Below are 12,556 nucleotides of genomic sequence, written 5' to 3'. Positions count from 1 at the left end.
TATTTCTAAGACTCTTATTTCCATGGGATAAAAGCATTATTTAGCACAAGATTTTCTAGATCAAATGTAAAAGGATATTGCTAATTTCATAAATTTAGACACTGCATCTAATCATTACCCCCAGTTCATGCTTTATAACATACAAGAATGTCTATTTTGTGGCGGGGTTGGGGGATGCAATTTCTGTTACATCTTTGAAATACTTCAATTAAACGGATGACAGATGACCAGATTGTGTTATCCAATACCTTCATCCAGAGTGGAGGATGGGGAGTGTCAAACACCTTTAGCACTATTGTCCCCCTTCCTAACTCTCAGCAAAGAGCTCTCTACTGGGTCAGGTTTGTGTTAGAAGGGAGGAAATCTCTTACATGGTCCTTCCTCTGGTCCCACAGAGATTTACCTATGCTACTATCTTATCTGCTCTGTGGAGCCATCTCTGTGGTGGTCAGAGGGCTTGCCTTGTAGGACAGCTTCATAGGAGCCTCACCAATGTAGGGTTAGAGTGGGGGACTCACAGCTAGCACAGAGGCCTCCTGCAGATCTCCATACAAGTTACACATGAGTAATGTTACTCTTGCAGGTAATCTCATTGGCTTACATATTCCAGTCACCTAATTTGTAACAGTAATTTTTAACATGTGGTTTAAAACGAAAGATTGATCTGAAGTTATAATCCTGGTCTCACTGGTAGGTGTGTCACTTTTTAGGTGCCAACACAGAAGTACAGAGTTTCAACAAAAACAAACAAAGTTTATGATATTACAGAAAGAAAGGTAAGGTTTCAAGTCTTCCTCTAACATGTATCTAATTTTGTCTTAAGTCTCGTACATTTATTTTTGCGACAGCTTTCTTACCAAACCTTGTTTAATCACCAATATACATTTTGTTATTAGCAAAATAGATTTTTACAAACCTGTAGAGTATAAAATAGATAACCTCTCTGTCTCTAGATGCTGCCTACCTTTTAAAGGAAAATGCTATATTGTGCTTATATTTAAAAGGAACACAGTGCAGACAGTTGCAATCCAACAGAAAGATCTTATTTACATGTTAAGTCAAATCTGACAATACTGATATATTGCAGATAAATTTGTGAACAGGTGGCTTTCTCAGCCTCCTCCAAATCAAAGATTACATAGTTTTCATAGGGTCAAAGTTCATCCCCATCATAGAGTTTGATTTTTATTGACAAAGAAACTAACAACAGCATAGCACAGATTCCATCCTAAGCCCTCCCACGGCTTGACTACTCCTAGTGTTCTTTTTTGATTACTCTTTAACTTAGACCGTATTTCTAGGCAACTGCTCCCTTATATTAGCTAGAGAGTTAATAAGCTGTTTGCAGTAGTGAATCAAAGGCATCCCTTGGCATTTCCCAGCAGGATCTATGCAGAATAGCACTGCCAGCCTATCATATGATCTGAGATTTTTCTCTCTCTTCTCTTCATAAATAATGGCCATACTGGGTCAGAGCAGTGATCCGTCTAGTCCTGTATCATGTCTACTGACAGTGGGCCGTACCAGATGTTTCAGAGGGAATGAATAGAACAGGGCAATTTCAAATGATCCATCCCATCATCCACTCCCAGCTTCTGGCAGTTGGAGGTTTAAAGAAACCTGGAGCATGGGGTTGTGCCCCTGATCATCGTGGCTAATAGCCACTGACAGTCCTATTCTCCATGAACTTATCTAATGCTTTTTTGAAACTAGTGATAATTTTGGCCATCACAGTATCCCATGGCAATGAGTTCCTCAGATTGTCTGCATTGCGTGAGGAAATACTTCCTTTTGTTTGTTTTAAACCTGCTGCCCATTAATTGCATTGGGTGACTCCTTGTTCTTGTGTTATGTGAAGGGGTAAATAACACTTCCTTATTCACTTTCTCCACACCATTCATGATTTTATAGACCTCTGTCATATCCCCCTTAGTTGTTTCTTTTTCTCAGATGGACAGTCCCAGTCTTTTTAAGCTCTCCTTGCATGGAAGCTGTTGCATATCCCTAATCATTTTTGTTGCTCTTCTCTGTACCTTTTCCAATTCTAATATCTCTTTTGAGATGGGGTGACCAGAACTGCACACAGTATTCAAGGTGTGGGCGTACGCTGGATATATATATATAGTAGCATTATGATATTTTCTGTTTTATTTCTATCATATATATTATGATATTTTCTGTTTTATTGTCTGTTCCTTTCCGAATTGTTCCTAACACTCTGTTAGCTTTTTTGACTGCTGCTTCACATTGAGGTGATGTTTTCAGACAATTATCCACAATGATTCCAAGATCTTTCTTGAGCGGTAACGTCTTTTTTTAAACCCTGTAATTTTGTATGTATAGTTGGGATTATGCTTTCCAACGTGCATTATTTTGCATTTATCAACATAGAGTTCATTAGCCATTTTGATGTCCAGTCACCCAGTTTAGTGAGATTCCCTTTGTAACTCTTTGCAGTCTGCTTTGGACTTAACTATCTGGAGTAATTTTGTATCCTCTGCAAATTTTGCCACCTCACCGTTCACCCTTTTTTCCAGATCATTTATTAATCTGGTGAGCTGCATCTTACAGGTGTGGTCAGATGTTTGGCTGCGTGTGTATGTTCTGTCTGCGTGCTGTACTGACTCTGGCCAGATAGCCCATACGGCAGGCTCCACTTAAACTGCCCAATAAAACCACAGACTCAGTTCGTAGCGAAGGCGCTTGGTCAGATTTATTGTTAATGAAGCATGTTCCTAATGTCCTGGATCAATGTTTACAGGTACACTAACACATATATGCCCATTGCAATGGACTAGCTCACTTAATGGCGGGACTTTCCATTATCCCCTAGGCCAGCCAAAGACACTCCCTCCCTCTGAGATACATTTTTATACACAGATACAAACAAGTTACGTATTACCACTGATGGATTTGGGTGCCACCCTCTGATGGATTTAGGTGCCACCCATTACCTTATACATGTTGGTTCAATCAAAACATCTCTATCCATCATGCTGTCATCCTGACCTTCTCTTTAGGATGGGTCAGTGCGTTCCTGTTATCTTTGGGGAATGTGTTTGGTATTGAGGTGTTCTGGTACTACAGTTGTCAGATATACGGTTTTCGACTGGAACGCCTGGTCGAAAAGGGACCCTGGCAGCTTCAATCAGCACCACTGACCAGGCTGTTAAAAGTCCGGTCGGCAGCACAGTGGGGCTAAGGCAGGTTCCCTGCCTGCCGTGGCTCTGCGCAGCTCCCGGAAGCAACGGCATGTCCCCTCCTGGCCCCTTCACGTAGGGGCAGCCAGTGAGCTCAATGTGCTGTCCACACCCCAAGCGCTGGCTCTGCAGCTCCCATTGGCCAGGAACCGTGGCCAATGGGAGCTGCAGGGGCAGCACCTGCAGACGGGGCAGTGAGCAGACCCACCTGGCCACGTCTCCACGTAGGAGCCGAAGAGGAGAGATGCCGCTGCTTGCGGGAGCTGCTTGAGGCAAGCACCATCTGGAGCCTGCACCCCTGACCACCTCCTGCGCCACAACAGCCTGCCTCAGTCCTGATCCCCCTCCGAACCTCAGTCGCAGCCTGGAGCACCCTCCTGCACCCCAAACCCCTTAGCCCCACCCCAGAGGCCGCACCCCCAGCTGGAGCTCTCACCCTCCCACCCACACCCTGCCCCAGCCCTGACCCCCTTCCCGCCCTTCAAACCCCTCAGTCTCAGCCTTGAGCTCCCTCTTACGCCCTAAACCCCTCACCCCCAGCCCAGAGTCTGTACCCTCAGCCAGAGACCGCAGCCCCCCCCTCCGTCCCTGCCCCACCCCGGAGCCCGCACCCCCCAGCCAGAGCCCTCACCCCTTCCCGAAACCCAACCCCCTGAGCCAGCCCGGTGAAAATGAATGAGTGAGTGATGGTGGGGAGAGTGAGGGACAGGGAGGGAGGGATGGAGTGAGCAGGGGTGGGACCTTGGAGAAGGGACTGGACCTCAGAGGAAGGGTGTGGCGGGGCAGGGGTGATAGATTTTATGTAAGTAGAAACTTGACAACCCTATTTGGTACCATTTTTCTGGAATTTGTTTGCTTATATATTTGTATGCTTAGCACTACTTAGGAATGTGTGCTTTTGCAATATCAGCCATGTTCTTGCCAGATTCTGTGAGCAGGGACTGCCTCTTGCTCACAATTTAACTTTGCTTTATATTAGCAAGTTTTAACCATTACTTTAGCTCAGGCCTCATACCAAGCCTTTGATACAAGGGCTTATGTTTCAGGCCCTCTGCCTACTACAGCAGAAGGCACTAACCACCTTATAGAACAAGGTCCGTTCTCTGCTTAAACTGTTCTTCCATCTACCTTTTAAAATCTTCAGTATTTTATTTAATTCCTCAATCTTATACCTTTATGGGGATGGGGAAGTGTTGTGGAAAATAAAGTGGCAGGAATTGCAGGTATAATCTTATATGGTGCATTCTTTGAGCTTCATGTTTTGAGATACAGAGCAGATGATGAGATCCACAAATCCAGCATTTGTTCTTCCCAGAGTTGTAAATTGTCAGTTCTCTTTTAGATAGCATGCCTTTTATTTCTATAAAGAGTGCTGGATTTAGCCCAACATCGATAGCCAACTGCTCATTCAAAGTTCAACACTGGCCAGATTACAAATAAAAAGCCACTTTTGCATGTGAATTGTAGTGCGTATCTGTAAACTGTGCAGTAAGTTCTTTGAGGCAAGGATCATGCTTTCCTCTATGTTTTGTAGAGGTCTGACTTCTCTGTTTGTGTATTACCAATGACAATGCTGATGCTTAATACATAATAAAAGTGCAAGGAGAAGACCTATAAGGTTGCAAGGGCTTCTGTGGGGGAGCATGTTTTTGTTCTGAGGTTTTTTGTATGATGGATAATTTTGCAAGGCATTTGTTTTAGTTTAGTAGAAGCCCTTACTGGTGATAGGCTCTTTAAAAATCTGAATATCTATGTTCTTAATAATGAAGTTTATACATTTAAACCAAAATAAATACGCTTTAATATCATATTTTTCCAGTGTTTTTGCAGCAATTTTTGTTACAGAGCATCTAAATATTTTGAAGCTCAGATTCCCAAAAGTCCAGTGTGGATGCGAGAAGAAGAAAGGTAATTTGATCAAGTGTTCTTTTTGTTTATTCTCTGAGTTCAGGTACAATACAACTAGGTGTACAACTAGATTATACTGAAACTGAAGAAAATCTAAAACTATAAAAGGCTAATGAGGTGTGTGTTATAAAAGTTGTATATATAATCAAGATGGTAATTTTACTGTATTGACATGATTGGCAATATAGATACCAGTTAACAAAATTGTTCAGGGTCTGATCTGGAGAGGTCCTGAGAAACTACTATTCCTATTAACTTCAAAAAGTCCTTCTTAAATTTGGAATAGGCATTTTTATAAAATATACTAAGGATAGGATTAATTCATTTTATCCTATTACAAGAGTTGTTCTAATCTTAACATAGCACTGATACTGGATTTGAAGTCAGGCCTTAAAAATATGCATCAGAAAACAGAATATAGGACTAAACAAAAAGCAGTACTATATCTTGGGCAAAATCCTAGTTTCCATTCTTTTAAGCAATAGATATGGAGGAAAAGGCAACATGCATTTTGGAAGGGTGTAATTTTGTCATTTCTCTTGGTAAATTGACTACCTGGGTAAGTAGGGAAATAAGTACTTGAAATTAACCAACCAAACCACTGGATGTCACCATTTCACTGTATAAACACCTGCCTGGAGAAAGGTCATACAAGTTTATCTAACTTGCTCAAAAATATTCTCTAAGATACTGGTTTCCAGAATCTCCTGTATTTACCTCTAGTTCAAAATGAGGAAAAAAGCTAAAACTAAATTTTGAGACTGACAAGGTTTGCTAAGAATTTCCTAGACTATAAGCTCTTCAGGACTGGGCCTGTCTGTCATTACTAGCACTCCGTTGATGTTATATAAAAATAATAATTAGATGTAAATCTGTAAAGACTATCTCTGAAATCCTTTCAAGAGCAAAGAATAAAGTTATCTCATTGAAAACCTGCAAATGGAGAATTTTGCATGATACTGCAATATAAATAGTATTTTTGACATGTTATATTCTCATCTTGAGATTTCAGACTTAAAACACTGAGATGAATGGGACAGTTCACATCCATCAGAGCTATTGTTTCTGTGGACTGAAGAAGACAGCACTGTATTGGTTTTCTTTTGGTTCATGTTTAGAAGGTTTCCTTGCAGCCATAGGAGCTAGAAACAATTTTAAAAATAAATATCCAAAGCAGTGGTTCTCAACCAGGGGTTTGTGTACCCTGGGGGTACGCAAAAGTCTTCCGGGGGGTACATTAACTCATGTAGACATTTACCTAGTTTTACAACAGGCTACATAAAAAGCATGAGTGAAGTCAGTACAAATTAAAATTTCATACAGACAATGACTTGTTTACACTGCTCTATATACTATACACTGAAATGTAAGTGCAATATATATATTCCAGTTGATTTATTTTATAGTTATATGGGGAAAATGAGAAAGTAAACAATTTTTCAGTAATAGAATGCTGAGACACTTTTGAATTTTTAGTTCTGATTTTGTAAGCAAGTAGTTTTTAAGTGAGGTGAACCTTGGGGTACACAAGACAAATCAGACTCACTCCTGAAAGGGGTACTGTAGTCTGGAAAGATTGAGAGCCATTCTTGTAGAGCGCTGTTGGTGCTGCAGACAAATAAAAAAGCAAGCTAATTTTAAGTCCCAATAGACATTTTTGGTGGGGAGAAGATCCATTGAACACTTCTTAAATGGGCAAGAATTGTCAGGGTGTCTTTCTAAAAGCAGTATTACATTTTCCTTTTGGTTTATAACAAAAATGTGTTTCTAAATATGCTGGAAATATTGACTGCTAAACTTCATTTTAAATCAGCAGTTGGTTAGAATTAGGGCTGTCAATTAATTGCAGTTAAGTCACGCGATTAACTCTAAATAATTAATCACGATTTAAAAAATTAATAGCAAATAATCACACTGTTAAACAATAGAATACCAACTGAAATTTATGAAATATTTTTGATTTTCTACAGTTTCACGTATATCTATTTCAGTTACAACACAGAATACAAAGTGTATGGTGTTCGCTTTATATAATTTTTTATTACAAATATTTGCACTGTAAAAATGATAAACAGAAGAAATAGTATTTTTCAGTTCATCTCATACAAGTACTTTAGTGTAGTTTCTTTATCATGAAAGTGCAACTTACAAATGTAGATTTTGTTACATAACTGCACTCAAAAACAAAACAATGTAAAACTTTAGAGCCTGCGAGTCCACTCAGTCCTACTTCATGTACAGCCAGTCGTTAAGAGAAATAAATTTGTATACATTTACGGGAGATAATGCTGCCCACTTCTTAATTACAATGTCACCTGAAAGTGAGAACAGGCATTCAAATGGCACTGTTGTAGCTGGTGTTGCAAGATATTTATGTGCCAGATGTGCTAAAGATTCATATGCCTCCTCACACTTCAGCTATACTTCCAGAGGACATGCTTCCATGCTGATGATGCTTATTAAAAAAAAATTCATTAATTAAATTTGTGACTGAACTCCTTGGGGGAGAATTGTATGTCTCCTGCTCTATTTTACCCGCATTCTGCTATATATTTCGTATCATAGCGGTCTCGGATGATGACCCAGCACGTTGTTCGTTTTAAGAATACTTTCACTGCAAATTTGACAAAATGCGAAGAAGACATCAATGTGAAATTTCTAAAGATAGCTACAGCACTTGACCCAAGATTTAAGAATCTGAAGTGCCTTCTAAAATCTGAGAGGGACGAGGTATGGAGCATGCTTTCAGAAGTCTTAAAAGATCAACACTCTGATGCGGAAACTGCAGAACCCAATCCACCAAAAAACAAAATCAACCTTGTGCTGGTGGCATGTGACTCATGATGATGAAAATGAACATGTGTTGGTCTACACCGCTTTGGATGGTTATCAAGCAGAACCTGTTGTCAGCATGGACGCATATCCCCTGGAATGGTAGCTGAAGCATGAAGGGGCATATGAATCTTTAGTGCGTCCAGCATGTAAATATCTTGCAACACTAGCTCCAATAGTGCCATGCAAACTCCTGTTCTCACTTTCAAGTGACATTGCAATTAAGAAGCAGGCAGCGTTATCTTCTGCAAATGTAAAACTTGTTTGTCTGAGTGATTGGCCGAACCAGAAGTAGGACTGAGTGGACTTGTAGGCTGTAAAGTTTTACATTGTTTTATTTTTGAATGAAGGTTTTTTTTGTCCATAATTCTACATTTGTAAGTTCAACTTTCAAGATAAAGAGATTGCACTACAGTACTTATATTAGGTGAATTGAAAAATACTATTTCTTTCTTTTACAGTGCAAATATCTGGAATCAAAAATAAAGTGAGCACTGTACACTTTGTATTCTGTGTTGTAATTGAAATCAATATATTTGAAAATGTAGAAAACATCCAAAAATATTTAAATAAATGGTATTTTATCATTGTTTAACAGTGTGATTAATTGCAATTAATTTTTTTAATCACTTGACAGCCCTACTTAGAATATAAGATGGTTTAAAAATGAGGTTTGGGGAGGAGGGGGGGTATCATAAAAACTTCCCCGAATCATGATTATGGAAATCCTATTCAAAATTGCTCATGATAGGTTCCTGCAAACACTTACATGAGTAGTTGCTCGTGTGTGTATGTAGCCCTCTGAGTTCTATGGGACTATTCAGAAGAATAAATGTTTGCAGGGTTCAGCCCTAAGGCTGTATATAAAAGCTCCAGTTGTTCATTTTTCAGTATCAGTTATTGGAAAACTGTTCCAAAAATTTGTTAGTCTCTAAGGTGCCACAAGTACTCCTTTTCTTGTTCCAAAAAGATGTTTCAAAAATATCTGTTACTGTGTCACCTTTGAAATTCCTGTTTATTAAATCCTTCATCTTTTTATCTTTTTGGCAGACCACCAGACATAGAACTGCTGAAGGAGGGGCAAAGGTACAGCTGAATCAATGATTCTTACATTTAATGTATTCACAGTTGAAAAGGGAAGCCTTTGATTTCCTGTTTTGCTGCAATATATAATGTACCATTGTTGCAGACCACATAAAGGATATTTGCCTTGTTTAGCTTTTTCCTTTGTGATGCTAAAAAGAGTATTTGATCTGTATGATTTAGTGTACAGCTGCTCGTAGCCTGTAACTCTTAATTGAAGCTGTTGAAACCTGACACAAACGCCGTGTTTGTACTCTGCATATTTTGTACCATCGATTCTTTATAAACTAAATGGTACCAATTATATGTGTTGAAAGCTTCTGTGAGTCTTAATATAAAACATTTATGTCTGCAAAATATAAGTCCTACCACTCTTTATTTACTTCCCCCTCTTTGTCAGTTCTGTAAATTGTGATTTTTTTTTTCATGTTTTCCTCTACAGCATTTGGCCATTAGGGGGCAAACACACATACTTCTGCAAAAACAAGTAATCTATTATCCACTTGTTTTTAATCAGTATACTGTATTTTATTCATATAATGGAAAAATGTGGCTTAATATGCTGGTGTTCACTCTAGATTTTTCAGGTGGTAAAATCTGGCAGCATAAGTCTGACCTTATGCTCTTTTTTCTTCTAAATTTTGTCAAAGCAAATATATATATTTTTTCTTTTTCTCTCTACCCCTCATTTGCAACATAAGATGTCTGCTGTATGGTGTCTGCAGTCGTCATCCTGATTACTAAACACTAAAACTCTTTAAATTTGAAAAAATTTTCTTAGAAAACAAATCTTATTTAGATCCCTTAGTAAGGGCCTAATTCTTAATGTTAAATAAAATGTTTTGTTTGCTAGAACAAAATTATTTGTTCATTCTTAAAATATATGCTATTCAAAATCATCTAGTTTGCAAATGCTACTATAACTGAAGTCTGTCCTGTATTTTAATGATAGTCTATTTCTTCTGTTACAGTGGCCAGTCTGGGGAAGAAGTAAAACTGCATCATGAAGTCATTAAAGTCTCAGATATTGAAAATCCTAAACCATCAGCAAGCCAGTGTGACTCTGGTTCCCTCGGCACATACAATGACAGCAGCAGTGATACTGAACAAGAATTTGTTTCCTCTATTCTACCAGGAAATCGATCAAATGCAACCAGTCTGGTGCAACCATTGCACAAAAAAAGTATACTCAAAAAGAAGCCTGGTCAGAATAAAAACTCCACGCATAGAGATAGAGACCATAGAGTGATAAATATCACTGAACAATTAAGTGCGTGCAAATTAGATAACCAGGAAAAAAAGAGTTCTTGTTCTGTTACTGGCATTTCTTCAGACACTATTATGTCAGAAAACTTAAAAAATCCAGAAAATTGTGAAAGTAGGTGTAATGGTTCACAAGTAGTTTTGCTAGGTGTGAGCAAAAAGGGGGCAGAACAACTGAAAAAAATACTTGCTAAATCAAAGCAGCATATCAAACCTGAATTGAATGCACCAGTTGATTCCCTTACTGCTACACGTAATGTCTTAGATGTGCTTAAACAGACTTTTATTGAATGGAGGACTGAAGAAACTTACAAGTTTCTCTGTGGTTCCAGCTATGCTACTGTACACTTACCAGAACACACATCAGCTGTTAACTGTGAGAAAGAAGAACTTGATGAGGATGACTTAAAAACAGCAGATGACCTTAATGACGCTGCTGCTGCTGCTGCTACAAAGGAATCTAAAAACAGTTTGAACCAGTCTTTGCCTTTTGGGGGCACAGGTGCAACGGTTAAACCTTTGCCTAGCTATGAAAAGCTAAAAGAAGAAACAGAACTATTAGGACTAAGAGTAAAGGAATTCTATAAAGGAAAATGTCTCTTGGCTGAAGAAGCAACAACACAGGTGGAAGGAGCGGAGCATCCTAGCAATGTTAAAGTAAGTATCCTGAAAAACTGGACTGTTTAGTTATGTATGTTTATACAGTGCTTAATTCAATGGGGCATGTCATGAGATGTCACCGGCGTGGTGCTCTGCTCTGTTCAATTATGATAACAGTCGGCTGCATGTGTGTGTTCCCTCTGTGTGCTGCCCCAGCTCTGCAGATAGCTGACACAGCAGACCCCAAGAGAACCCCCAATGACCACAGAGTCCGATAAGGTTTATTGTCAAACGAAGCACAGTAATAGTTTCCCGCAGACCCTACAGGACGTACTACGAATATGTGCCCCCTGACAATGGATCAGCTCAGTCAGTGTCTGGATACTCCACTGCCCTCTAGGCCAGACAAAGACAGCCCCTCAGGGGTGCATTCTTATACACAGGTACAAACAAGTTACACATCACTCCTGATGTATTAAGGTACAACACCTCTAAGTGTTAGGGTGCTGCTTCTCACCTTGTACATGTTGGTTCGAACAAAACAACTATCCATCATATTATCCTTTTTACCCTATCTTTAGGCTGGGTCAGTATGTTCTGTGTGGAATGTTTTAGTACTGGACAGGGTGGATTTGATTTAAATCATGATTTAAATCAATTTGATTTAAATCACTAGTCAGGAAGACTCTATTTAATCATGGTTTTCTACATAAAAGTGCATTCTTGTTGGTTGTTATAACCTTAGTGCATATTCTTCACAACTCAGAGATAGGTGTAAGTTTCATTTTTAGAAGGTACACACTATACATTTTTAAAGTGATTTATTTTGAAAACTTTTCAGATTAGTTTTGCAGCTATATCAAAAAATGAATAATAGTGTGGTTATTTCATTGACCAAAAGTAATTGAAGCAGATATTTATGAAGTCATTGGGAGGTGAACTATCTCCAATTCAACAGGTTAATCATTAATATTTGGAGGATTTTCTTGCCATGCTGTATTACAGGGGTGGCCAACCTGAGCCTGAGAGGGAGCCAGAATTTAGCAGTGTACATTGCCAAAGAGCCACAGTAATATGTCAGCAGCCCCCCATCCGCTCCTCCCCTCCAGCCCCAAGTGCCTCCTATGCATCGGCAGCCCTGCCAATCAGCACCTTCCTCTCCCTCCCGCCCACCGCAGTCAGCTGTTTTGCAGTGCACAGGAGGCTCTGGTGGGGAGGAGCGAGGGCATGGCAGGTTTGGGGGAAGGGGAAGGGGTGGAGTGGTGGCAGGACCTGGGACAGAGCAGCGGGTTGAGCAGTGAGCACCCCACAGCACATGGGAAAGTTAGCATCTGTAGCTCCAGCCTCGCAGTCATCGCCAATGCAAGGAGCCCCATATTAACCTCTGAAGAGCCACATGCGGCTCCGGAGCCACAGGTTAGCCACCCCGGTGTATTAGGAGGAGAACGTCACCAGACAGACATTTAAATTGTTTTATTTAACTAAAACAACGTTAAGTATTCTGGATTTTTTTCTTCAACAGCAAACGTACAATATTTTAACAAAACAAGCATATGTCCCTCGATTCTCACATTTATCTCAGACTTCTTCTTGTCCAGATCTGTTCCACCCCCAACAATCTTCTATTCATTGAACTTTTTGAAACTTTGCACTTTTAGAGAGAGGTAATG

At 39.6% G+C, this 12,556-nt stretch overlaps 1 protein-coding gene across 5 annotated transcripts in view; it reads left to right on the top strand.

The window, feature by feature from the left end:
* RPAP2 (RNA polymerase II associated protein 2) overlaps window positions 1-12,556 on the top strand; it is a 70,742-nt gene that overhangs the window by 6,894 nt on the left and 51,292 nt on the right. For 4 of the 5 annotated variants that reach the window (XM_073357077.1, XM_073357074.1, XM_073357075.1 and 1 more), the window contains exons 5-9: window positions 711-776; window positions 5,020-5,108; window positions 8,991-9,026; window positions 9,466-9,510; window positions 9,995-10,943. In XM_073357077.1, the coding sequence (XP_073213178.1) occupies window positions 711-776; window positions 5,020-5,108; window positions 8,991-9,026; window positions 9,466-9,510; window positions 9,995-10,943 (1,185 nt within the window). The remainder of the gene's footprint in view (window positions 1-710; window positions 777-5,019; window positions 5,109-8,990; window positions 9,027-9,465; window positions 9,511-9,994; window positions 10,944-12,556) is intronic. The other variant, XM_073357076.1, reaches the window with a different exon arrangement.

Source organism: Lepidochelys kempii, chromosome 8 (assembly GCF_965140265.1).
Source record: "Lepidochelys kempii isolate rLepKem1 chromosome 8, rLepKem1.hap2, whole genome shotgun sequence".
Classification (NCBI taxonomy): Eukaryota; Metazoa; Chordata; order Testudines; family Cheloniidae; genus Lepidochelys; species Lepidochelys kempii.
This window is presented reverse-complemented; position numbering and strand designations above follow the sequence as displayed.